At 58.3% G+C, this 26,019-nt stretch overlaps 2 protein-coding genes across 5 annotated transcripts; one reads left to right on the plus strand and one right to left on the minus strand.

The window, feature by feature from the left end:
* The first annotated feature begins 10 nt into the window (after positions 1–10).
* On the plus strand, positions 11–12,052 carry TMEM132A (transmembrane protein 132A). 2 transcript variants are annotated; one of them, XM_047848559.1, is made up of 11 exons: positions 11–239; positions 2,645–2,859; positions 3,083–3,301; positions 4,071–4,402; positions 5,688–5,837; positions 7,101–7,299; positions 7,385–7,528; positions 8,623–8,825; positions 9,529–9,808; positions 10,169–10,360; positions 10,772–12,052. In XM_047848559.1, the coding sequence occupies exons 1-11, from the start codon at positions 140–142 to the stop codon at positions 11,795–11,797; spliced, it is 3,060 nt and encodes a 1,019-aa protein (XP_047704515.1). In that variant the 5' UTR covers positions 11–139; the 3' UTR covers positions 11,798–12,052. The 2 variants fall into 2 exon arrangements, with proteins under 2 accessions (XP_047704515.1, XP_047704516.1); XM_047848560.1 differs by having other exon boundaries at positions 12–239; positions 7,104–7,299.
* Positions 11,974–25,551, minus strand: SLC15A3 (solute carrier family 15 member 3). 3 transcript variants are annotated; one of them, XM_047848563.1, is made up of 8 exons: positions 24,950–25,551; positions 21,515–21,807; positions 19,263–19,410; positions 17,488–17,598; positions 16,618–16,786; positions 14,122–14,280; positions 12,734–12,814; positions 11,974–12,279 (listed from the first exon to the last, which is right to left on the minus strand). In XM_047848563.1, exons 1-8 carry the CDS (start codon positions 25,487–25,489, stop codon positions 12,125–12,127), a joined length of 1,656 nt encoding a protein of 551 aa, XP_047704519.1. In that variant the 5' UTR covers positions 25,490–25,551; the 3' UTR covers positions 11,974–12,124. The 3 variants fall into 3 exon arrangements, with proteins under 3 accessions (XP_047704519.1, XP_047704517.1, XP_047704518.1); XM_047848561.1 differs by having other exon boundaries at positions 12,734–12,889; positions 24,950–25,549; XM_047848562.1 differs by having other exon boundaries at positions 12,734–12,889; positions 21,515–21,804; positions 24,950–25,548.
* Positions 25,552–26,019: the final 468 nt, after the last annotated feature.

The raw sequence follows: 26,019 nt of genomic DNA on the forward strand, positions 1-26,019 counted from the left end.
GGCCGCGGGCGGGCGGCCGGGCGGGCGGCGGCGGGGACCCAGCCGGCCGGGTCGGGGCGGCGCGGAGCGGGCGCGGGAGATGCCGGGCGGGCGGGGGCCACCTGAGCCGCCCGCCTAGTCCCCGCCCTCCACGGGACGGATGTGCGCCGGGATGGCGGGGCGCGCGGCAGCTGCTCCCCGGGGGCCCGGCGGCCCCTGGCTCTGCCTCCTGGTGGCCCTGGCCCTGGACGTCGTGAGAGGTCAGCGGGAGGGGAGGGGCGGGGCGAGGGGCGGCCGGGGCCGGACTGGAGGGATGCGGCGAGCCCGGAGCTGCGGGTTCCCGGACTGAGCCCCGAGCGGGGTCGCCCCACTTTGTGCCCTGAGGGCTGGAGGTCTCACCCCCAGGATCTTGCCCCCCAGCCGCGCTCCTCTGTGGCTTCCCGCACTCGCGGAACCCGGCAACTCTTCCTGACCCGGGATCGGCCGGGCCCCGGGCGCTCACCGCCAGCCCTCCCACCCCCGCCGGGTCCCCGCACCTTCCGCGAGCTCCCCTGCCGCCCGGGCTTTTAACCCGGCTGCCCCTGACCCAGGCGCGCCGGCTCCCTAATCTGCGGTGCCCACGGCTGCACCCCAGTGGCTCCTACCCTCCTCCCCCCGCCACCAACCCAGCCCCCACGGGAACGGGGAGCAGCCCCTATGCCTGGGACCTGCGAGGTGCGCAGCCGCCCTCCCCTTGCCCCAAAGAGCAAGCTGACCTTGGAGTCTCCAGGGATTGCCCCATCCGTGCCTTCCTGAATCCTGCGGCGATCCCTATCACTGGAGGAAGGAGCAGCGACTCTCCTGTGCCCGGGGTTGGGGGGGGGGGGGGCGGTCAGACTGCCCTTGGCAGGGCTGTGGCTGCTAGGTGGATGACACCACAGAAGAGTGGGGGGTGGGGGAGGGATAGTGAGGCATTCTCTACCCCCCTCACCCTCCCCGTGAGAGCTGAGCTCTGGGTGCTGGAAGTCCGTGGGTGTCAGGCCACATAGCATCTTATAATTATCCTGGCAGTGAAATAGGAGGAGGACCGGAGGTCAGGGGCTGCCCCCCCCCCCCCCCCCCCGGGAAGCCCTAGTCACTTACCTGTTACACTTGGGGGCAGGACGGCTGGAGCCTCTCAGACACACGCTCCTTGGTGGGGAGGGTCTTGAGAGAGGTTGAAACCATCTTTCAAGCCCAGGATGGGGCACCGAGGAAGCTGGCTCCAGGGCTGCTTTCAGCCACCTGCTCCCCTCCCCAGGGGACCCAGCAGGAGCCCTAATAACCCCTTCTAAGAGATGAGGAAGGCCTTGTCACATCCATTATTCAGTAGCAATAACCCCTCTCCCCCCAGACAGCACTCTGCACTTTACAAAGCCCTCCCCTCTTCACGGTGTCACTAAATGCTCATTCTACAGGTGAGGAAACTCAGGCTCTGAGATGTTAAATGATGGACCCAAGCTTCATGGAGTCAGAATTAAGATGTACATGCAGTCCTCCAGGCTCCCAGAGCATCATCTCCAGGGAGAGCTGCCCAGCTTGGGGGATTCTGGAATGAGTAGAACAAGTCCCCCTGTGAATAGACAGGAAGACAACTAACTCAGATGAGGCGACTAGCCGGGGAAAGACTGAGGGTACTGGTGAGAGGTCCCGCAATCAAGAAGGGCCTTCCTTAAAGGAGGAGGAAACATTCACCCCGGACTCTAAGGGAGGAGGGAGAGACCCACAGTCCAGGGAGCGCAGCCGGCAGTGGTCACCCTTGCAAGCAGCACAGGGAGCGGAGGTGAGGTATCCCTCTGGGTGTAATGCCTGAGCTCTGACTCCCGGCAACACCTGTCTCCAGCCGGGTGACCCCAGGCAAGTCCCTCGACCTCAGCCTCATCTTCCACACCGGTAACGTGAAAATAATAGTGACAGGGCTTGGGTCTCAGAGTTAGTACACAAACTGAAGAGTTAATATACGTAAAACGTTTTAAATAGTAGTCTGCATGTAGTTAGCGTTCAAAAATATTTATTCTTATTGGGGCTGACTAATAGTCGGTACAAACCCAATATGGTCTCCGGGGTCCTTTGCCCCTCTAGTCATTGAATATTTTGACTCTCTCCCCAGGCTCATGGGCCCCCTCCCCCCCCCCCCATCCCACTTTTGCACTCCAGTACCCAGTACTGGGTACAGAGGCAACCCTTGCAGGGTTGCCATGGTGATGATGGAGGGGAAGGCTGGGTGGATGCCCAGACAAGTCTGGCCAAGGACTCGGGGACAGACAGCATCTCTGCTTCTACAAAGCCCACCTTGTCGCCACCTTTTACTGCGCAGGCCCTGTCTAGGGAGAACTGTACCCTACAGATGCCTCGATATCAGAGGCAAGTAGGTAAGAGGGCAGGAATGAGGGCGAAATGCTGAGAAGGTTCTGCTCAAGGGAGGAAGGTCTGAGTCTATGGAAGGTAGAAGGAGGAATGGTTTGGAAGCTGGCATCCTGTCTGGGATATACCTTCAAATCCTGGCCCTGTCACGTGCTACCTGTGTGAGGCTCTTTGAGCCCCCAGTTTCCTCATCTGTGAAATGGGACAACTGTGCCCCAGAACGGAGCTCAGTTCAGCCCTGGCAGCTCTGGAGCTGTCACCATCCCTATCCCTTCTTCCTCAGTGGACTGTGAACAGGACCCCTTGGATCCTGTCTACCTGCCTGCGGCCCTAGAGCTCCTTGATGCCCCTGAGCACTTCCGGGTGCAGCAGGTGGACCGCTATCCACCTGCCAACTCCTCTCTGGGCTCCAGATCTGAGACCTTCCTGCTCCTGCAGCCGTGGCCCAGGGCCCAGCCACTTCTCCGGGCCTCCTACCCGCCCTTTGAGACGCAGCAGGTAAGGAGACGGCACCAGGGACTCCCCGGCTAAAAGGATTCAGAGCTGAGGGCTGCTGTATGTGGCTCCGGAGTCCCCCCAGCCCCAGCTGTGCTCCCCATCATCCAGAGGCCTGCAAATGCCCTCTCCTGCCAAGCTGGGGCTGGAGGCCTGGCATCCCATCTTTCCAGATCTTGCTTCCCTCAACCCCCTGCTTTGTCGAACACCCTTATTCTCCCTCCAGGTGGTCCCTCCACGGGTCACTGAGCCCCACCAACGGCCAGTGCCGTGGGATGTGCGGGCTGTGTCAGTGGAAGCGGCTGTGACTCCAGCAGAGCCCCACGCCCGCGTCCTCTTCCACCTCAAAGGGCAGGATTGGCCGCCGGGGCCTGGCAGCCTGCCCTGTGCCCGGCTCCACGCCATTCACCCTGCAGGCACTGCTCACCGAGCCTGCCACTTCCAGGTGAGTGGGCGGGCCCTGCCTAAGCTGGCCCGGCCTGCTGTGCCGACCAGAGGACAGCCCTGGGGTAGGGAAGAGAGGGCTTACCACCCCCGGGTGGTGTGGGAGTCACAGACCACCTGACTCCCTTCCTGCTCCCCTAGCTTTCATGGGGACCCTTTGAGAGGGTGGTTTAGGGACCCTTAAGGAAGTCAGTCCGTTGGTGGTGCCTTTGGGCAAGTAACTTAATTTTCTTGGGACTCAGCTTCCCCACCTATAAAATGGAGTAATAACGATGCCTACCTCGTGTGGAGCTGGAATAAAGAATGAATGAAATGAACGCAAGAATAGCTTTTAGCCCAGCGCCAGCGCCTGGCACAGTGTGATCACCCAGCAAGTGTTCACACTGTTGTTAATATCACTTTTATAATGGCAACTTCCACTGTTTTGGGGGTCTAGCACAGGGATCCACTGGAAAGAGGTATTTTGAGGGCTTTGGGATTCTTAGAAGGCTGGGGTGTAGTCAGGGTGGTCCCAGGGCGTAATTAGGGGGGAGGCATTGGGATTGGCTCGCTTTGGAATGAGGCTGTTCCCACAGGCAGAAGCGTGGCTCTTGGATGAGTTCCGAGACCGGGCCCCAGTCACGTGACTGGTTGGCTGTGTCACTGTGGCCGCTGCTGGTCCTGCAGCAGGAGGACCCCTCCAGCTCTGCATCTCCTATCGTGGATGCTGGGACTCGCCCCCCCCCCCCCCGCCCCCGCCATGCCAACCGTTGGCTGTTGTGTGTTTGCAGCCATCCCTAGGCGCCTGCGTGGTGGAGCTGGAGTTTCCCTCCCACTGGTTCTCCCAGGGCTCCAGCACGCGGGCCGAGCTGGCCTACACGCTGGAGCCCGCAGCTGAGGGCTCTGGGGGCTGTGGCCCCGGTGGGGAGGAGGACGCCAGGGAGCAGGCTCTTCCGGTGGGCAGCGTGGAGCTGCGCCCCGCGGACCCCCCGCGGTACCAGGAGGTGCCCCTGGATGAGGCGGTGACTCTGCGGGTGCCCGACGTGCCCGTGCGGCCCGGCCAGCTCTTCAGTGCCACCCTCCTGCTCCGGCACAACTTCACAGCCAGTGTCCTGACCCTGCGGTGAGAACGGGGCTCCTGGGGTGGGCTGGAGGCAGGGGCACCTTCTCCTTCTGGGGTCCTTACTGGAACCTTTGATCTCTGCAAACACGAGCCCACCAAAACCCCTCCAGGCCAAGAGCCGTGACTGTCCTGGCAGCAGGCAGGACCCAGCAGTGGGCACAGCCCTGAACTTAGAGTCAGAATAAGAAGTTCCCCTTCCCCTGTCACCTCCTTGAGACTCCTTGTCCAGTGGGGCTGATGTTGCCTTCTTCACAGGGCAGCTGTGAGGGCTTTAGGGAGGGAAAACAGGAGACGACTTGGAAACTGGAAAGTGCGGTGCCTGGGGGTGGTTAACGCTCTAATGGGATGTTTGCCCCAGTCACATTCATCTGCATGTTCTCCTGCCTGCCCCTCACCTTTGGACAGAGCCTGCTCCTCCCCCACAGAAAGGCTCTCCTTTTTGTGTCCTCTTCTACAGGAAGTTCCCCAAAGTAGCCCCCCCACCCCAATTCCACTGATGAGGATTTGCAGAGTATGACGTGCCTCTCTCTCATATTTGGGTTTGTGTGTGTCCTGTCCCTGTGCGTCTCCCAAGTGCCTGTCCCGTCCCCGTCTGTCACACTGTCCTGTGCTCACTTGCACACTCGTTAGATCTTTCGTAGACACTTAAAAAATATGCAAGCCCTGTGTCTCCACTCTGGAGCTACAGAGAGTAGCAAGGCCTGGTCCCCACCTGGCACTAAGGGGACCAACGGGTAGGGAAGGGAGCTGTACGGCATGCGCTGGGGAATATGCTCTGGTGGAGGCACAAGGCGCGGTGGGGGCCTGCATTAGGGGCGGAGCAAGGGAGAAATCCATCCTGCCCCCAGAAGAGCTTCCTAAAGGAAACTCTTCGAGTTGCTGGAGGCTTGAAGAACGAGCAGAGGCAGAAGGCTGAACGCACCGCCTGAGCAAAGACTCGGGCATAAATGGGCTGTGCGTGGGGGAAGAACTTTCGGTGTAGCCGGGGCAGGGTGACAGAGATGTTACAGGCCAAGACGAAACCAGAGCAGATCCTGGAGGGCCTCGATGCCGGGATTAGACTTGACGCTGGGGGCAGCGGGTCTTTGGGTGCCGGGGAGAGCTGTGTGGCATGACGCGCATCGAGATGGGGTCCTTGTGGATGGGAGGATGGTGAGCAGGAGGTTCCGACGGGAGTCAGGGAGGCCAGACAGGAGGCCGGTGCCTGGAGCCCCTTGAGTTGCTCCTCGTTCGGTCCATAGTCTGGCACCCGCCTCGACACACTGGGCCTGCGTCCTCTCCCCAGGATCAAGGTGAAGAAGGGGCTGCACGTGACGGCTGCCCGCCCCGCCCAGCCCAGCCTGTGGACTGCCAAGCTGGACCGCTTCAGGGCCTCCAAGCACCACACGACTCTCATCACCTGCCACCGTGCCGGGCCCACGGGGCCAGACTCCAGGTGGGCAACTCCCTCCCCGGAGGAGCAGGGGAAGGAGTGAGCGGGTTTCTGGGGCCCAAGGGAAGGGGGCTGCCACGCCGCCTCCGTAGCCCCACGGGAGCAAGCACAGAACAGACTCCTTCAAGGAAGCAGCACAAAGCAGACAGTCATTCGTCGAGCTCCTACGTATCCGTGTCTAGCTGCTCCTACCTGCAGGGAGTGTCCGTGAGTCTTAGTCACGTGATGCCAGCCTATCCCGGCCCCTCACAGCCCCTACCCTGCCTCCCGCAACCACCAAGTGGGGCCCTTTTTCTGGGCCATTGATAGTTCCAAAAAAGCTCAGCTGTGGTTAACATGATCTCTGATTTACTCTCTGAGTCTGGGCCGAGGCCGTCAGCATGGTAACGCCTGTGTGAGTCCTGGTTCTGACACTTTTGGATGAATAATCACGAGCAAGCCAGTTCACTTCCCCCTTTACCGCCCCCCACCCAAGCCTCAGGTTCCTCACCTGCAAAATGGGGCTAATAATGCATCCCTCAGGGTTTGTGAACATGAAATAAGATCCTCTATGGCAAGCATCCAGCAAGTGGTTTTTTTGTTTGTTTTTTTAATATCTTCTTTATTTTTGAGAGAGCACACGCTGGGAGGGGCAGAGAGAGAGGGGAAGAGAGGATCTGAAGTGGGCACTGCGCGGACAGCAGAGAGCCCCACGCAGGGCTCAAGGTCACGAACCGTGAGATCATGACCCGAGCCGAAGTCAGGCGCTCAACCGACCGAGCCACCCAGGCGCCCCAGCAAGTGTTTGATCAAAGGAAGCTGTGAGGGTTATTATTCAGGGGGTCGAGTGCCGATCCTGGGGCTTCGAAGTGACTCTTCCTGCTTGGTAGAAATTGACACAGGTGCTGTTGCCACCTGAATGGCCATGGAAAGCAGAAGTCTGAGTGGAGAGGGCCTAGGAAGGCAGGAGAGCAAGCAAGCTTTCCAGGGGGGTGGTGAAGTGATTATACGGACCTTCCAGAAGCCAAGAGCATGTAAGAGCTTGGGCCCTGGAGCCAGGATGCTTGAGTTTAATCCCAGCCCTGCCGCCTTTCACTCTGTGACTTTGGGCAAGTTCTAGAACTTCTGTACTTAAGTTTTCTCATCTGTAAATCGGGGATTGTCTTAGGACCCACCTCATGAACATAGCAAGTGCTTACAATAGCGTGTGGCCACTAGCAAGCACTCAGTCTCTCTCTCTCTCTCTCTCTCTCTCTCTCTCTCTCTCTCTCTCTCTCTTCTGGCCAGCAGTCCCCTTGAACTATCCGAGTTCCTGTCGGTGGACTTTCTGGTGGAGAATGGCACTAGTGGGGGTGTGGCGGTCACTCGCCCTGTCACATGGCAGCTGGAGTACCCAGGCCAGGCCCCCGAAGCAGAGAAGGACAAAATGGTGTGGGAGATCCTGGTGTCGGAGCGGGACATAAGAGCCCTTGTCCCCCTGGCCAAGGTAAGGAGTCCCCCACCTGTGCTTGGCCAGGCCCGGGGCCAAGTGAGGCAAAGAGGCTGGGGCTAAGCTCCTCCCGCACCCCCAGGCTGAGGAGCTGGTGAACACGGCTCCGTTGACCGGAGAGCCGCAGCGTGTGCCCGTGCGCCTCGTCACTGTGGACGGTGGGGGTGCCCTGGTGGAGGTGACCGAGCACATCGGCTGCGAGTCGGCCAACACACAGGTCCTGCAGGTGAGTGGCACACGCCAGCCCCGTGTGAGTGTGCCCAGTGATGGACCTACGCCTTCCCCACTCAGGTCCCCGAGAGAAGTTTCTTACTGACACCAGAAACCTCAGCGGGGGAACCCCAGATTCAACTTCTTTTGTTCCCACCGCCTCTGTGCACAGTCAGGTGGGAGCTATGTAACCCCAGCAGCCCCAGCTTAGGCACCTTCACGTTCATTACTGCACTGACAGATGAACTGAGCTGGGAGAGCTCAGAGCACTTTGGGGGCGCCTGGCTGGCTCAGTCAGTAGAACACACGACTCTCGATCCCAGGTTTGTGAATTTTAGCTGCGTTTGATGTAAAGCCCACTTAAAAGAGTATATACCTTGAGATCAACAGACTTTAGTTTGAAAGCCATGTTTGTTATCAGTTAGCTGTGTGATCGGTTAGCTGTGTGATCGTGGACAAGTCTCTTAACCTCTCTGAGCCTCGGTTTTCTAAGCTTTAAAACGGGAATATGTTATTCTGTTGCAAGAATTAAAAGCATCAGTGATGATTATTAGAGCCTGGTAACGATCCATGAGGTAAAAAGACAAAAAGGGGAGGGTGACTTTCCACACTTTGAAGTTCAAAGAGGAGAAGCCCAGAGCCCGTGTTTCCTAACTCCTTGCTGCCTGCCTGGAAGAGGCGTCTTGCCATTTATGACGCCGCTTTGCCCCTGTGCGCGGTTCCTTCCTGAGGGCTCTGGGGTGGGTAGGTCTGGCCTGGCTCTCTGCCTTCCTTCCTGTGGTGGGTTGCCAGGTGGCTCTAGCAGGAAAGCCAGAGGCACTAATGAGGAGCCAAATCTGTGGGCTCCAATGCTCCTCGGCCAGGAGAAAGACTTTGTTATACGCGGATAGCCAGTTTCCCCAGCTGAACCCCCCGGGGTGAACTTGGGGGATGGCTGGTTCCTCCAGAGCGGATCTTGACTGCATGGCGAAATCTTCGTAATCTTAAAACATGCCAGTGACATGCATCGCGAATTTCAGCCCTGCCCCTTCTCACGGCGAGGGGTCAGGGCAGCCCTCTCTGGTCCACACCTGTCTTCCACGGCTTAGCCCAGCTCCTGCCCTCCCGTAGGTGTCCGAGACCTGCGACGCTGTGTTTGTGGCTGGCAAAGAGAGCCAAGGCGCTCGCGGGGTGCGGGTGGACTTCTGGTGGCGCCGGCTGCGGGCCTCGCTGCGGCTGACAGTATGGGCCCCGCTGCTGCCCCTGCGCATCGAGCTCACTGACACCACCCTGGAGCAGGTCCGAGGCTGGAGGGTCCCCGGCCCAGCCGAAGGGTGAGTGGAGGCCTTGGCGAAGTCGCTCTGGGACCGAGAGGGGTTGCAGGGAATGTGGCCTTGGTCCCACGCACCGAGGCGGGGGGTCTAAAAAACTACCCGGTTGCTTCCGGTTCCTCCTACCCACCCGCCTTTCACCACCCAGCCTCTGACCACTTCATTTGTAGTTGCAGACCTCCACCCTCCCTGCCTCCCTCTCCCCCTTCCACGCCTCACTTCTCTGAAGTATTTATCACTTTCTAATGACTGTAGAACCTTGTTCATCTGTTTGCGGTCTGTCCACCCCCTTCACGCTCCTCCCCGCGACTGTTAAGACTTGAAGGCAAAGGTTTTTGTCTAGCCCGTTCACTGTTGTGTCCTCAAAGCCTGAGATGGCCCCTAGCTCGGTGAATACTGAGAGTCCCGCCAGAGCCAAAGGTGAGGCTCCTCCTCGCCTCCCCAGGAGCCAAGAGTTCCAGTTAGGAGCAAGAGGGCAAGAGTGGCTTGATGGACAGGCACAGGCACCAGTTAGGAACGGGGTTGTGGCGCCTCGCCAGCGGGTAGAAGTGTGGCTGTGCTCGAAGAATGGTGCCACCAGTGAGTGTGTGTGTGTGTGTGTGTGTGTGTGTCTCTCTCGCTCTCGCTCTCCAGTGGGCGGGGCCCTCAGAGGCTGGGGGCGGAGCCCGAGCTGACGCCCCGCCCCCGGGCCCTCCCCTCCCTACAGGGTGCCAGAGCCCGACGCTCCCGCGGTTGCAGAGGAGGCGGAGCGGCGCGCCCGAGGCTGCCGCCTGCAGTACCAGCGCGCAGGCGTGCGCTTCCTTGTCCCCTTTGCTGCCCATCCGCTGGACGGCGGCCGCCGCCTCACCCACCTGCTCGGCCCCGATTGGCTGCTGGACGTGTCCCACCTCGTGGCGCCGCACGCGCGCGTGCAGGACCCGCGTGTAGCCTCACTAGAGGGCGGACGCGTCCTGGTGGGCCGGGAGCCCGGTGTCACCTCCATCGAGGTGAGCAGACCCCCTGGCGAGGGTGGAGGTGGTCCCGGGAGTGTTCGTGGGCAGGTATGAGCCCAGTGGGATTGGGGGCTGGGGGAGAATAGGGTGGCCCTGTAATGGGGGATATCCTCCAAGAATGAAGGGCTGGGGGTGGGTATGTGGGGGCCAGGTCTTGGAGGAGGAGGATACTGTCCCTGGGCATGGGATTGGGGTCCAGGTATGTATAGGGCATATGGGGTGCAAAGGGTGGGGAGAAGCAGCCCGTGCAGATGCTGGGCCCAGGGCGGAGGGCCCAGGGAGGACCCTCCCGTTGACTCAGACCTGTCCGTATACCTACCACCCCCCCAACTTGTAGCTCCCTCTCACCCTCAGGTGCGTTCCCCACTGTCTGACTCCATCCTGGGGGAGCAGGCACTGGCCGTGACGGATGACAAGGTCTCGGTGCTGGAGCTGCGGGTGCAGCCGGTGATGGGCATCTCACTGGCCCTGAGCCGAGGCACTGCCCACCCCGGGGAGGTCACAGCCACGTGCTGGGCACAGTCAGCCTTTCCCGCCCCAAAGCAGGTGACAGCTGGGGGTCAGGGGGATGAGGTCAACATCTCCAGATGGGGGCTAATGACAGGGAGGTGGGAGGTACCTGGACCCCTCACCTTAGCATTTTCAGAATGAGGTCTGACTGCCCTATAAGCCAGTGAGCTCTCTGCAGCTGGAGGTGACCAAGCAGTGGCTGGCTGGAGTGTGGCAGTGGGAGGTTGATTAGATGGCTCTGAGGACCCTCCCGATGACTCAGACCCCAGGGCTGAGTGGCAGACAGGTGATTGACGCACGTCCCCTCTCTCCCTGTGTTTTGTCCATTTGCCTGTGTCTGTTTTCTCTCTGATCTCTCCTCCGTGTGGCCTGTCTCTGTGGGAGTGGTCTCTGTGTGCATGCGTGCGTGCCCTCGCATGTCTCTGCCTGTGTCCGTGTGCCCCACAGGAGGTGGCCCTCTCCCTTTGGCTGTCCTTCTCTGACCGCACCCTGGCCCCCGCTGAGCTCTACGACCACCATGACCTGGGACTGTCTGTCTCAGCTGAGGAGCCCGGTGCCATCCTGCCAGCCGAGGAGCGGGGCGCCCTGCTCGGGGTGGTGGTGAGTGGGGCGGGTGCCGAGGGGCTGCCCCTGCACGTGGCTCTGCACCCGCCGGAGCCCTGCCGCCGGGGCCGCCACCGTGTGCCGCTGGCCTCCGGCACCGCCTGGCTGGGGCTGCCCCCTGCTCCCACCCTGGCCCCCGCCCTCCCATCCAGCCCTGCCCGGAGCTTTCCAGCCACGGAGGCCAGCACGGGCCGTAAACGATGGGAGGCGGGCGGTGTTGGGGACAGGGGGGGCGTGAGGGGCAAGTTTGAGCCGGCAGAGGAGGAGGCCGGAGGGGAGGAGGAGGAGGAGGAAGCGGAGGAGATGGTCCCCGCCCCTCAGCGGGTCACCGACCTAGAGCTGGGCATGTACGCTCTGCTGGGCATCTTCTGTCTGGCCATCCTCATCTTCCTGGTCAACGGTGTGGTCTTCGTGCTGCGCTACCAGCGCAAGGAGCCCCCCGACGCCGCCACCGACCCCGCCTCCCCCCAGCCCCACAACTGGGTCTGGCTGGGCACCGACCAGGAGGAACTGAGCCGCCAGCTGGACCGGCAGTCCCCCGGCCTGCCCAAGGGGGAGGGGGGCTGCCCCTGCGAGAGTGGGGGAGGAGGGGAGGCCCTGACCCTGGCCCAGGCCCCCGCCGGGGCCACCGCCGGCTCCTCGAGCACCCTGGCCCGGAAGGAAGCCGGGGGGCGGCGGAAGCGCGTGGAGTTTGTGACGTTTGCGCCAGCCCCCCCAGCCCAGCCGCCTGAGGAGCCCGTGGGGGCTCCTGCCGTGCAGTCCATCCTGGTGGCCGGCGAGGAGGACATCCGCTGGGTATGTGAGGACATGGGACTGAAGGACCCCGAGGAGCTGCGCAGCTACATGGAGAGGATCCGGGGCAGCTCCTGACCCCTCCCCGCCTGCCCGGCCTACCCGGCCTGCCCGGCCCAGCACCATCGGCCGCCAGCCCCGGCAGCCTCCTGCCCACCCTCTGGTGCTCGCTGATCCAAGTCCCCCGCCTGGTCACTCGAATGGACTCCCACCCAGGCCCCCTCTGCCCTGCCCCCCCCCATCATGGACCATGCTCGTGAGGAAGGGCTTATGCCCCTTATTTATGGGAACCATTTCATCCTAATGTCGGGTACAGAATAAACTCAAGGAACCCCCACCTGGGACTGCTGCTGTCTGTGTCCTGGGGAGAGAAGCGAGGGGTCGGCGGGGAGGGGGGCGGTGTGCTCAGCCCCTATCCCTGCTGGGACAGCTTTGAGAGACGTGGCCCTGAGCTGCCCTCTCGTAGCGACCAGCGATCCAGATAAACAGGAGGGCCGTGGCGGCTTGAATGCTGGCCAGGAGGAAAAAGTAGAGGTCCATTCGGCAATTGTTGATGTTCCCTGGGGAAAAGGAGGGGTTGGCATTTGGGTTGAGTCGGGCAGGGCTCCCCTGGGACTGGCCGCTGAGAAGGTGTGGGCAGTGGGCTGGCAGACAGCCCTCTAGCATCTGGCCTGTTTCCTGTGGCTTCTGTAACTCCCTGGTCGCCAGCTATTCTTTACGGGGCTTCAAACACCAACACCACAGGGAAAGGTGGCCCTTCAGCCAGAATGACAGACTTCCAGATGCAGGAAGGAGCCTTGGAGGCCTGCTGAGTACACGGGTTCCTTTTTGACAGTTAGGGAAACTGAGGCCCAACGTGGGGAAGCCACATTGTGGGCGACTGGCCAAGTCTGGGCTAGAACCCGGTTCTCCCGAGTCTAGCCTGCGAATTTTCATTCTGCCCGGGGTCAAGGCACTTAGCAGCTGCCACGACCCTTCTGAGCCTCCCACCCCCAGGGAGGGCCCCACACTCACCGAAGTCCTTGGGGCAGTACAGCCAGCCCCCTGGCAGTGACAGGAGTGCCACGAGGCTGGAGCCCAAGAGTGAGCCCACTCCTGACAGGCAGAAGAAGATGCCCATGATGGCACCCTGCATGGAGCGAGGAGCCTCCGAGTAGGCAAACTCCAGGCCTGCAGAGTTGGGGGGGTGGGATCAGGCCGGTGCAGAGGCAGAGACGGGGTCCGAGGCCCCTGGCCCACACTCAACAAGCCCCACCCTGGCCTCCCTGGCAGGACCGCCCACTACGTGGCTAGGACGACACCCATGCACCACCGACCCCTTGCCTCCGCCCTGCACTTCTCTTCCCCTCCACCTGGACGCCCCCACATTGCTCTGTCTCCCCTCCTCCTCTTCCCTCTGCCCTGGACCAAACTGCGGACGCGGTTATTTCCTGCCCAGCCTCTGCAAACGCCTCTTAAACTCCCCTGCCTCCTGCCTTCCTCCTCACACACTCAGATGGGTCTAAAACACGTCTAATGGGATCCTTTCCCTGCCAAAGTCTCCTACACTGGGGGGGGTGTGTGAGACTATGGCCCCCAGGAGAAACTTCAACATCCAGGTTTGGCCCTGCACCTGCCAGCCTTCCGGACACTCCCCACAAAGCTCAGCTCTTTGCCAATGCTGTTCCTCTGCCTGTGACCTCCTTCCTGCCACCTGCTGAGTCCTGCCCCCGCTGCCCACCTGCCTCCTCCCCACCTCGTCCCCGGGCTTTCCCAACACCCTAGAGTCCCTTCCACAGTCCTCCACTGGGTTTACCGTCTGGGTGATGCCTCCCAATTCTGAGTCCCCCCGAGCCTAGCCCTGGCCGGCAGCTGAGTAAGCTGCTCCCTGGCTGAGTGAAGAGCCCATGCCCACCCTACGGCTCTGGCTCACAGCCCGGCCGGGGAGACAAACACGTGCTGCCTTTCTGACAACGCAGCACCCCATGTGCCGGGACAGACATTGGCAACAGGAGGAGAGAACGACTCCCTCTGCCCGGGGGCCTCGGAAAAGGCCATACGGAGAAACTGGCATTTAGGCTCAGAAGGGAAGGGGAAATTGTTGTTCACTGTGAACCTGAGGCAGAGGGAACAGCACATGCGCAGACCCGGGGGATGAGGAACACGGCACCAGGGACTGTGTGGGAAGTCCTTACGGGAGAGTCTTAATCCCCTCCAAATCTGCAGTGCCCATCATGGTGCCCAGCACAAACCAGATGCTGGGAAGTCCCCACTGGGTGAAGGCAGCCCCACTTAGGGAACCTGGCCTTCCTCCACCCGCACGAACCCGAGAAGCTGTGGCCGTGAGGCCGCTGACTTGGCTCGAGGCGGCACCAGGCAGAGCCCATCACTGGTGCAAGAGCAGGGGGAGGGGTCCAGCGTACCTGGGATACTGGCAAAAATCTCACTGATCCCGATGAGCAGGTACTGAGGGACCTGCCACCAGATGGACAGAGGTGCTGCATAGTACACATTCTTCCCGATCTGCTGGGACACCGTCTCGTTCCGATGGATGTACTGTAAACGCTCCATCTCTAGGCCTCCTGGAGTTGGGGGAAGGGGGGGACTGGAGTCAGGCCCACTGTGGGCAGCTTAGCCCATGGCAGAGCTTGGCATGTAGTAGGTATTCACTAGGTAGCCGAAGACTGAGCAGCAGGTAAGGAAGAGAATACTGGCCCGGGGGTAGGGTGGAGGTCCCAGATCTGAGTTTCAACCCTTTGATTTTTGCCTTGGCTGCTAGGAAGCTCAGATGAGGTTTTGTAGTCATTCACAGGGACAACTTGCAATAATTGAGAGCCTGTTATGTGCTAGGCATAATCCAGTGAAGAAATGAGCAGAAGTCATGAATAGACACTTTTCTAAAGAAGACATCCAGATGGCCAACAGGCACATGAAATGATGCTCAACATCACTCCTCATCGGGGAAATACAAATCAAAACCACACTGAGATATCACCTCACCCTGATCGGAGTGGCTAAAATGAACAAATCAGGAGACTATAGATGCTGGCGAGGATGTGGAGAAATGGGAACCCTCTTGCCCTGTTGGTGGGAATGCAAACTGGTGCAGCCACTCTGGAAAACAGTGTGGAGGTTCCTCAAAAAATTAAAAATAGATCCACCCTATGACCCAGCAATAGCACTGCTAGGAATTTACCTGAGGGATAGAGGAGCGCTGATGCATAGGGGCACTTGTACCCCAACGTTTATAGCAGCACTCTCAACAATAGCCAATTCATGGAAAGAGCCTAAAAGTCCATCAACTGACAAATGGATAAAGAAGTTGGGGTTTATATATACAATGGTATACTACTTGGCAATGAGAAAGAGTGAAATCTGGCCTTTTGTAGCAACATGGATGGAACTGGAGAGTATTATGCTAAGTGAAATAAGTCAGGCAGAGAAAGACAGATACCATATGTTTTCACTCATATGTGGATCCTGAGAAACTCAACAGAAGACCCCGGGGTGAGGAGAACGGGGGGAAAAAAAAGTTACAGAGAGGGAAGGAGGCAAAGCATAAGAGACGCTTAAATACTGAGAATAAACTGAGGGTTGATGGGGGGTGGGAGGGCGGGGAGGGTGGGTGATGGGCATTGAGGAGGGCACCTGTTGGGATGAGCCCTGGGTGTTGTATGGAAACCAATTTGACAATAAATTTCATATTAAAAAAATAATATGCAGTCTTGCATATGAGATAAAATAAAATTAATTGAAAAATAAAATTTTAAAAAATGAGGTTAAGCACCCAGCCCACAGTTACACAGCTAATGAGTAGTTGGGGCTGGATTTGAGAGCCCCGGTGTGTCTGATTTCGCTGCTGGCCCTGTTTCCGTGCGACCACACGACTCGTGTCCACTTGCAGGATCAAGTGTTACAGAATGGTTTTCTAACCTGGCTTGCAAAGCTTCCTTTTCTCTCCTTCCCCTTCTCTGCTTAGGAGGCAGCTGTGCTGTAGTGGAACGAATGCTGGATGTGGTGTTGGGCGACTCAGGTTCCAATCCTGGCCCTGCCACGCTGGCTAGCTGTGTGACCTTGGGCAAACCACGTAAGCTCTCTGAGACCCAGTGCTCACGTGCAAGGAGTGAGAACAAAATTCCCGGGGTTGCTTTGAGGATGAAACGGGACAGGGTGCATTAAAGCACGGAACCAAAAAGAAACGTGGTTTGGTTTTCATCCTTGTTAACACGATACTGTTTATCCAGCTTGAATTCCCCCCTGCCTCCTACCTGTGATCCAGGCACAGTACTGGGGGTTTTACAGGCTTTTTTGAATCCCCAGAACACTCCTGCTAGACTACATTCCGTGAGGGCGGAGCCCCGGTCCTGCACCAGGGCTGAATCCCCATTGTATCCCCATCGAAAAGATGGCACTCACAGACGCTAAGTAACTTCAGAACCATTCAGTTTCTAATTGAAGAGGACTCAGGTTTGTGCAGTAGCACAAAAGGCTTCTTGACCATTTTATAAATGGCTGCAAATCCTTTAGAACTGGAGGAAAGAAGAGAATAAATGATAAATTCTTTCTTTTTTTTTTTAAGTGGCTGAGTGTCTGCAACATTCATCGAGCCCATTGACTGGGTGTCCATGGGCACCAAATGAAAAAGAAAGAAAGAACCCTGGCTTTAGGGAGCCTACATCCCACTGAACACCTTATTCCCTCTCTTGGCGTGAGTTTCTTCACTAGTCAGGACGAGGGGAGGCTGGACTGGAGGAGGAGGGTCCCCTTCAGCTCACACCCTCTGGGAAGCCAAGATGGCATCCGTGGCAGGAAGGTGTTCTTGGCCCCAGGCCCACGGCTCCAGCATTAGCCCGAAATGGAGCCAGCCTCCCCCGACCCCAGACAAAGGCCAGCTTCCCTCCCGGAGTCCCTCCACTCACCTGCCACAACCACGGAGGCGAAACCAAAGAACATCCCCAGTGCCATCTTCTGCAAGGCCGAGGGCAACAGCTTGCAACGCAGCAGTAAAGGGTCGAGCAAATGATCCTTCACGGGCACCAGGATCAGCACCACCACGACGTTGGCCAAGAGGAGCCAGGCTTCCGGGATCTGGGCAAGAGGGAGCCAAGCAAGGCAGGCTAGCAGAGCAGAAAGGGCTCTGGGCCGGAGTTGGGAGAATTGGCCTCCAGACTGTCCCTGGGTGGGCCAGGGTCGGCCCTCTCCCCTCTCTGAAATGCACATTCCTCAGCCGTGGAAGTCGCTGATGGGGTTAGACCAGGGAGGGCAGATGGGTTCCTCTAAGTCTACCAATGGGGAGCGGCTGCCGGGTACATTCTTGGGCCCAGCATGAAAACATGTCAAGGTTCATCAGTGATGTCTTCCCTGGGCCGGGAACAAAGGTATAGCGGCCAATGTCATTTAGCTGCCAGCTCCTAGGACCTTTGATGAGTCTTTGAGATGCCAAGGAACTGGTTTGGAAAGTCCCAGTAGAAGGCAGATATCTGGGCATCCGGGGGTCCCGGAGAGTGAGGGGACTCAGGATAGAACTGAGGGTCCCTGGCGCGTCTATCTGAGGGCCTGGTGGAGACGGGTGGGAGCAAAGCCGGCCTGAATTCTTCCGAGCAGTTGAGCATCTTGGCAGGATGCCTGGGCTGGGGCACAGCTTTACCCATCCCCCAGGCGCTTTTCCCATTCCCTGAGGACCCCCTGCCCCCTGGGTGTGGAAGCTGCTTCGTTTCCTTCTCTTCTCAGAGGAGGAGGCACCCAGCGGGGCCTGAAGTGGGGGGCTGGACGCCCACGCGGTCTCTTACCTTGTAGCTGCTGCCCTCGGCTCTCAGAGCCACGGAACTGTTGGACGGGTACTCAGGGAAAATGTTCGGGATGTGGAGGTGAAGACCTTGCAGGACATACGTGGACTGCATCTGCCAAGAGAGGTGGAGGCTTCACCTTCAGGCCGGGAGACTCCCAGCTCCCAGAGGGCCATTCTGCAGCCGAGCTCCCCGCGGTCCCCTCCCCCAGCCTGGGTTGGGGGGAGGGGAGCGGGGGGCTGACCTCCCTCCCCTCCTTCCTCCTCGGGGAGCCAGGCCCCGTAAGGGAGCTTCCTGCCTTCCTGCGCTCTGCTCCCAGGCCTGTGCGTTGCGTGTGCAGCCTTGTCCCAGAGCCTGGGCACAGCTGGTCCGACTCACATTTGTGTCTCCAGGGCCTGGCACAGAGCGGGCGTGGATAAGTGGTTGTTGACATAGGGAAGATAATGACATGGCTGTCCCCATGGGGAGCTCGCATTTGACACCGAGGCCAGACTGAGTCCCACAGGCTGACACAGCACAGACGCCGCATAGGCACGAACCCACCAGAATGTCACTGGACACAGGTGCAGGAGCAGGCTCCCGGGGGGCCCCACTGCCCACTGATACCCACAGGTATCACCCCTTTGGTTGCTGTATAACACAGGGGAGTCCGGGACAATCCCACAGGAGGGGCTGGGGAGGGCACTTGGGTCGCTCAGGACCGCAGCTATTTACCTGGTGGATGTGGGATGTCAATATTCTGACAACCAGTATGACTGACAGCCACGGGCACCTGCACCCCATGTCCTGTCCCATCATGGACACCTTGTCTGTGCCACCCCCAAGTAGCAGGCTGGCCCTGCACAGCCCCCATCTTCTGTAACTCGAAACAAGCTTCTTACAAAGGGGACATGGAAGGCGATGACCTTGTGGTCTGGAGGGTAGAGGCTGGGGTAGGCTGCTGTCCACCCTGTGCGCACACACACGCACACACACACACACACACACACACACACACACTGCTAACCTTCCCCTCAGGAAATGGTGGGGAGTAGCAGCTCTCTATCCTGGCTGAGTACCAGCATCAGTTTCTTATTCTAGAGACTTCCCCCAGCGATTCTCTTTCAGGGGTCTGGGGTAGGACATGGAATCCGTTTTTTTAAAGCTCTGCAGGTGGTCGTGAGACCACTAGGGTGGGGGATCACTGCTGCCATGTATTCAACCTTCACCCCTAGCTGGCCGTGAGGCATTGAGCAACGGGCACACCTTCTCTGGGCCTCAGATGCCACGGCCGAGAATCTGAATGCTGTAGCGCTGTTACAGCCTCGAAGCCACCTGTTTCACACATGAGGCCCAGACAGATGGGGTGACATTCACGTCATGGGGCCTCAGACCTGTCTCTAGAGTTCCTCATGCTATTAATTATCAGGATGGTGGGCCCGGGTCGGTGGGGGGGGGGCGGGGGGGGCACCTGGGCGGTTCAGTCGGTTGAGCATCTGACTTCGGCTCAGGTCATGATCTCGTGGTTTTTGAGTTCGAGCCCCATATCAGGTTTTCTGCTGTCAGCACAGAGCCCACTTCAGATCCTCTGTCCCCACCTCTCTCTCTGCCTCTCTCTCTCTCTCTCTCTCTCAAAAATAAACATTTAACAATTATTAAGATGGCTTTGTGCCAGGCCCCACGTAGCCCCAGTTCACTCTGTGAATCCCTGACCCCCTTTTCACATGCTCAGTGAGAGCCGAGCCCAGTCGGGGGACTGGGGAGCCAGTGTCGCCAGGACAAAAGGTCAGGACGCTCACCTGGAAGTACACCATCCAGTAGGGCACCAGGGTCACCATGACGGGCAAGATCTTCACCAGAACCTGGAAGTTGGCCATGTCCTCTTGCGGGGTGGGGCCAGGCTGGGGAGACCTCTGCGCAGGCAGCGTCTGGGTGCCTTGAGAGTCTCTGTGGGGCCACGGCAGCAAATAAAATAGCAGCCGTCATCACCACCACCACGGCCATCACTAGCCCCTAATTTAATCTTGCTCCCCTCTCACCAGTGACCATAGCCATCACCTCCAAAATGACCCATCTCCTCCCTCCTCCAGGACCACCACCTTCTCCATCCTCACCATCCTCACCGCTGCCAACATCCTCACCATTCTCGTCGTTAGGGAGGCGATCGCCCCCCAGAGCCAGCCTCCCGCAGTGTTCACTACACTCCCAGTCACCGTCCTCCCTATTACCTCCTCTCTCGCCCAGGTGGCTGATCAAGACCCATCCCACCCGAGCCGTGGCTCCGTGGTCCCGGAGAAAGTAGACCAGTGACTGTGGCGAGCAGACTCTTGGGGGATTTTTGGCTCGCAGCATCAGTTTTCAATGGGAAGCAGGGAAGTCCCTGTCCAAGCCTGACTCAGAGAGGCTGGTCCAGGTTTGATACACCCCCCGAAACCCCCTGCTTGCTGTCTCCAAGTCCAGACTCCTCCACAGACAACATTACAGCCCTCTCCCTACTGGATGAGGAGGGAGGGAGCAGAGAGGTAGGGGTGCAAGGGAAGTGATCGGGGAAACAGGATAGATCAACCACTGCTATGACCTTTACCCTTTGCCGCATCCTTTGAAAATTAAAACTTTTCCGGGGCGCCTGGGTGGCGCAGTCGGTTAAGTGTCCGACTTCGGCCAGGTCACGATCTCACAGTCCATGAGTTCGAGCCCCGCGTCGGGCTCTGGGCTGATGGCTCAGAGCCTGGAGCCTGTTTCCGATTCTGTGTCTCCCTCTCTCTCTGCCCCTCCCCCGTTCATGCTCTGTCTCTCTCTGTCCCAAAAATAAATAAACGTTGAAAAAAAAAAAAAAAAAGAAAATTAAAACTTTTCCTTAATGCTTATTTATTTTGGGGGGGGAGGGGCAAAGAGAGAGGGAGACAGAGAACCCGAAGCCAGGTCAGGCTCTGAGCTGTCAGCACAGAGCCTGACACGGGACTCGAACCCACGAACCACAAGATCTGAGCCTTTGAGATGCCAAAAGGGATAACACCAGTGTGGTCATTTCCAAAGGAGGGCCACCATCACCTTCTCCCCTCCCAGTATGTGATGACACTCTTCCACTAATGGGTGATTAGTTCCCCTGCCCTTGAATCTGGGCCAGCCGTGTGGCTGTGCTGACCAAAGGAATGAGCAGAAGTGATGCTCTGGGGTTTCAAGCCTCCTGAAGGACCAACAGCTTCTGCTTCCTTCCCTTTGGAACATTCTCTCTTGGAAAGCTCCCTCCTCTGGCAACCCAGACACCTTGTTGTGGCAAGCTCCAGCCACAGGCGTGAGGCCACATGTCTGTGCTGACACCTCAGAGCCTGGAGCCTGCTTCGGAGTCTGTGCCTCCCTCTCTCTCTCTGTCCCTCCCCCACTTTCTAAAATAAATAAAAAGTTAATTTTTTTTTTTTTTTAATTTTAAAACAAAACCCCGCAGCAATGCACCGGCTTGGAAAAACATGTTCCGCACCTTTCCCACCTCGATCCTACCCACAGGATCTGTAACTGGCTCCAAGGCCTCCAAGTTGGCTTGGCGAAAGCAGCCAATTAACTTAGGAAGGAGAAGAGCAAAAGGAAGGCATTGTGCATTTGCAAGATCAAGAACCATCCTCCCTGGGATGCCGGCTAGTGGAGTAGGAGCAAGTTTGGCTGATTTCTTAGACGTTCTTATACCTAATGTCAGGGTGGTGTTGTATCCCAAGAGCCTTTGCCGGTACCATCCCCGTCATCACCGCCTCCACTGCCACGGTCGGTCGCCATTGATTCGCTAACACACACCGCCATCTCAACCTTCACAGGCACCGTCACCGTCAGGACCATTAACATCCTCTCACTTTCTACAGTTCACCCACAGCAGTATCACCATCCACCACCTTGACCTCCATCACAGCGGGCAGCTCTGGTCCCCGGAGAGCAGGTTGTCATAAAGGGCTACCGCGGGAGGTGGAGCGGAATGTTCTTCCAACTGGACTGCGCCTCCCCAGGAGGAACACCGCCCTTCCCCAGGCTCCGTGGCCCCCTTCGCCACGAGCCCTCTCCTCACCTGGTGGAGTGTCGGTGCCACAGCCGGGGACAGCAGTTTTGGAGAGCAAGTTTAAGCACGGAGGACACTTGGCTGCCTGCGGGGGGCTTGGTGACGAAGATGGGGGTGGCAAAGAGGAAGATGAAGAAGGCCAGGCCCACGCAGCCCACGGTGATGCCGTAGCCCAGCAGGAAGTTGACGTTCTGTTGGATAAAGGCCACCACCAGCAGCGACAGCACGGCACCCACGTTGATACTCCAATAAAGCCAGTTGAAGAAGCGGCGACTGGCATGGCGGCCAAGATCCATCACCTGCTGGGCGGGCGTGAGGGTAAGGGCCCAGGAGGTCCAGGGGCACCCCGCCACGATGTGCCTGCGCCCCCTTTCCCACAGAGGCACTTCCTGGGTCAGTGGGTGAACATTCCAGCACTTTCCTACTGCCGGATCACTAAATAGACACTCAATAAATATTTATGCATTGAATGAATAAACCTTTCCCTTGGGAGTCACTTGTTAATGACCAGGACATTTGGCACAGCTGTTTTTTCATGCTCACGGCTCACGGCGCCTTTTTATGTTCACCAAGTAGTGCACACAACAGATGTCTGATGCCACTTTGCTCGTTTCCGGTTGATTTCTCCCTTTGTCTTTGACTAAACAACCTTTATGCGCATCACCTTTATAATCGGAAGAAGGCCAACAAAGATCAGGTCTGTTCCGCATTATTAAATATGATGTACATGTCTTACTGAAAGAACAGTTAAAAGTCTAATTGAGAATCTCCTCTGTAACTTGGAGATGCAGAGTTTTCTATTCTGGCCCATCCCTTCCCCTCGACTTGCTCCCTCTGATATACGGGCAGTCAAACAAGGTTGGCATATCAGCGAAAACAGAGGTGGGCTTGGACACAGCCCCAAGAGAGGGTTCTGGCCTGGTGAGAAAAAAAAAAACCAAAAAAAAAAAAAAAAAAAAAAAACCCAGGCCCCCCAGCAAGGGCAGAAGGACTGAAAATCTTTACCCAGGATTTGGATCAATCTGCAACAGTCAGGCCCCAGGCCCCCTTCCGGTCTGCTGGCTCGGGTCAGCTGCACTGACTGATCCCACCTCTCCCAGACCCCGGTCCCAGTTCTGACTCTGTAGATCTGGGGCAGGGACCAGGCGTCTGCATTTCTAAAAGGCAGTGAGGACTAGAGGTCAGTTCTCTAGGTGATTCTGTGCACATTACACCCGTCGCCCTTTCAACAAACCGCCACATCTCAAAACCCAAAAAAAAGCTCTCCTTTTTGTCAAGCTTTACTTTCTGTAACTGCGTGGGGGGAAAAAGTAGGTATTTTGTTCCTTTTCCAAATATAAAATTAGAGTCCATAGGGATGCATCCCCTCGGAGGTTCTGAGGGGTCCTCTCGGCAACGGAGAAGGAGGGGCTTGTCCACTCAACGAGAATTTTTGCTGTCGACTTTCAAGCAGAAAATTAAATAAGTCCTATTACGTGCAGCCACTTCCATTTAGTCATTGGAAGTAAATGAATATGACAATTGCAACTCTAATGGGAAGACCAGCAGCCCATTCAGGATATAAATGAGCTCTCCCAAAATGAGCACTTTGTCAAGAATGATGGATGGCCCTTTCTGAAATCAGCAAGGGTGTTCAAACCGCAGCTCCTGGGTATGGCTGTCTGCCAGACGGTGCCAACTTCTCCCACCCACACATCCTTCATCTGACCGCCCCCCTAAATTCTGCAGCGGCCCCTTACCGCTCCGATGTACCTACTCCTGTTACCCCCATCCACTCTCCACCGCAGCCAGAGACACTTTTAAAGAACTCAAATCCAGTGAGGTCCACCCCTGCCTGAAACCATTTCAGTGTTCGGACCCCAGGGGGCAGCCTTCCAGTCTGGCTTTGCCCCACCCAAAGGCCAAGCTCAGAAAACAGGAGAATGTGCGAGAGCAGTTATCACTGTTGATGTCACTGGAGTTCTGCCACCAGGTGGAGGGAGAGACAGGGGGCACTGGATGGCTGAGGCTCTCTGGAGGTCAGTGAGGTCAAGGGCACAGATTAAGGGCCCCTGGCGGTATACCGGATGTCACTGAAAGAATACAACGAAGGGAAGAAGAGGGATTCCTATTGGTCGAAGTTGGGGATCTCCTAGTCTGAAGGCAGGTCGACAGCATCCAAGGAATGGACAGGCTGCCCAGGGGGCACTGAGTTCCCCGTCACCAAAGAATCCAAACAGGCCGGATGAGGAAGTCCTTGGCAAGGACACTGGAATTGTGGATGCCAGCTGGATGCAATGATTCTTTTTAAAATGTCACCCTTTATGGTGGTGAATACATACAACGAAAGAACATTTGAAAAACAGACACAATGAGGGAAAAGTACAATTAGCCCAGTGGCCTGATCACTGCTACAGTTTTTTTTCCTGTTTCCCGTTTTAGCTGATTCCTGGTCTTTTTTCCTATGGAAGGGCTGGAAGGCTGCCCTCCGGGCTATAATCACATTCTGCATGCAGTTCTGCCTCGATTTGGCTCACTAACACCATAGCTGGTTGTTTTAATCATATTACATATTACTTAAAATTATTGTCTAACATCCTACTGAGGAAAGCTATGAAAACATAGCCACGTGGTTAGGCATTTACTCATTTGTTTAGTAAATATTTACTGAATTTCTCCTATGTGCCATGCTCTGTCCAAAAGCATACAGAGAAACACTCATCAGTTAAAATATTTGCCCCAATGCTCCTGGGTAGTGAGTAGCAGAGCTGGGATCTGGACAAACTGGCTTGAACCAACCTTTGCACTGCTGGTCAGATAGAGGCTTTCTCCTTCCCTAACCACCCCCCCATAACACATAAAGATGGGGCTCATGGGGGCGCCTGGGTGGCTCAGTCTGTTAAGCCTCCCACGCTTGGTTTCTGTTCAGGTCATGAGCTCACAGCTTCATAGGTTCGAGCCCCATAACGGAGGCTGCGCTGACAGCACAGAGCCTGCTTGGGATTCTCTCTCTCCCTCTCTCTCTCTCTGCCCTTCCCCCCCCCCCTCAAAATAAATAAATAAACTTAAAAAAAATATGGGGCTCATGGTGGGGCCTGAAGTCCAGCTTCCCACGCTTTGATCTGCTCTCTGTGTGACCTTGGACAGGTGGATCAATATCCCCAAACCTGTGTCCTCACCTGTAAAATGGTCACAATAATACCACCTACCTCCGGGATAGTTAAGAGAATTAAAGGAGTTACAACAGTGAAGGTGGCTCCTCGAGAAAAGCAACTACCCGCTACGGCCATCGTGGCCATCGTGACTGTTAGAGTTGGCTCCCCCCACCCCTCTTCTTTCGAATAAGGAAACCGGGCGCAGAGTGGGGAAGTGGTTTGCCCGAGGTCGCCCCTGGCTCCCGGTCTCAGCCCCCACGAACCCCGCGGGCCCCGCGCGTCGCCTGGGCCTCCGCCCGCCGCCACTCACCTGGTCGGCCCCGAAGGAGGTGAGGTTGCTCCGGATGGAGCTGGCGGCCAGGGCGAGCAGCAGCAGCCCCGAGTAGAGCGTGGGCGCGCAGTACGGGGTGGGCGAGGCGCGCGGGCAGTCCGGCGACGGGCAGGCGGGCCCCAGCGACGACTCGGGCACCTCCCCGCAGAAGGAGCGGCGGCCGTCGAGGAAGGCGGTGGCGGGCAGCAGGCTGGAGGCGGACAGGTAGAGCAGCAGGCTGAGCGCGATGGCGCGGTGGCGGCCCAGGTAGGCGTCGGCCAGCCAGCCGCCCACGGGCGCCAGCAGGTAGGACGCGCCCAGGAAGACGAGCGCCGCGCGGGACGCCTGCTGCCCGTCCCAGTGGAAGCGGGCGCTGTTGAGGTAGAGCACGAGGTTGGCCGAGACGCCGAAGAAGGCGGCGCGCTCCAGCGCCTCCACCAGCAGCACCGCGGCCGCGGCCGTCCGCCGCCACCGTCGGGGCCCCCGCGGCCTGCGCGCCAGCAGCGGCCGGCGCTCCTCCCGGGCGCGCGGCGCGGGCATCCTCCACCTGCGGCCCCCGAACGGGCGGCCCTCCCTTCTCACCCGCTGTGGCTCACCCCCTCTCCCCCTCTGTCTCCCTGACCCCCTCTGCCTGGTTTTCCCCTTGCGGCCTCTGCGGCTACCCGGTCTCTACCTCCCCGTCCCTGACCCTCAACTCTCCCCCTGTCCCCTCCACCCACCCCTGACTCTCCCTCCTTCCTCCCGCGGCTCTTTTTCCCCCTCCTCTCGACCCCTCAGGCCCCCCTGCCGATCCCTTTTCGCCCCACTTTTCCGCCCCTCCCCCTCCTTTCCTGTGGGTCTCCCAGTCGTCGCCCCGTCTGAATTGTCTCCCTTCCCCTTGACACCTGGCGTGTCCTCTGGGGGAGGGGGCCCTCTCACAGGGCTCGCTCTGCCCCCACCGGCCTTGCTGTCTCCTCCACCTCCTCCTTGCCCCCTCCCCCGCTCCTGCCTCCCCTCCTCCTTGGCCCCCTCTGGCTCTGGCTCCCTGCTCCGCTGCCAGCCGCCTCCGACCAGCTTTGTGCTTCTTGAGA

The sequence above is a fragment of the Prionailurus viverrinus genome, unplaced genomic scaffold, assembly GCF_022837055.1.
Source record: "Prionailurus viverrinus isolate Anna unplaced genomic scaffold, UM_Priviv_1.0 scaffold_86, whole genome shotgun sequence".
Taxonomy (NCBI): domain Eukaryota; kingdom Metazoa; phylum Chordata; class Mammalia; order Carnivora; family Felidae; genus Prionailurus; species Prionailurus viverrinus.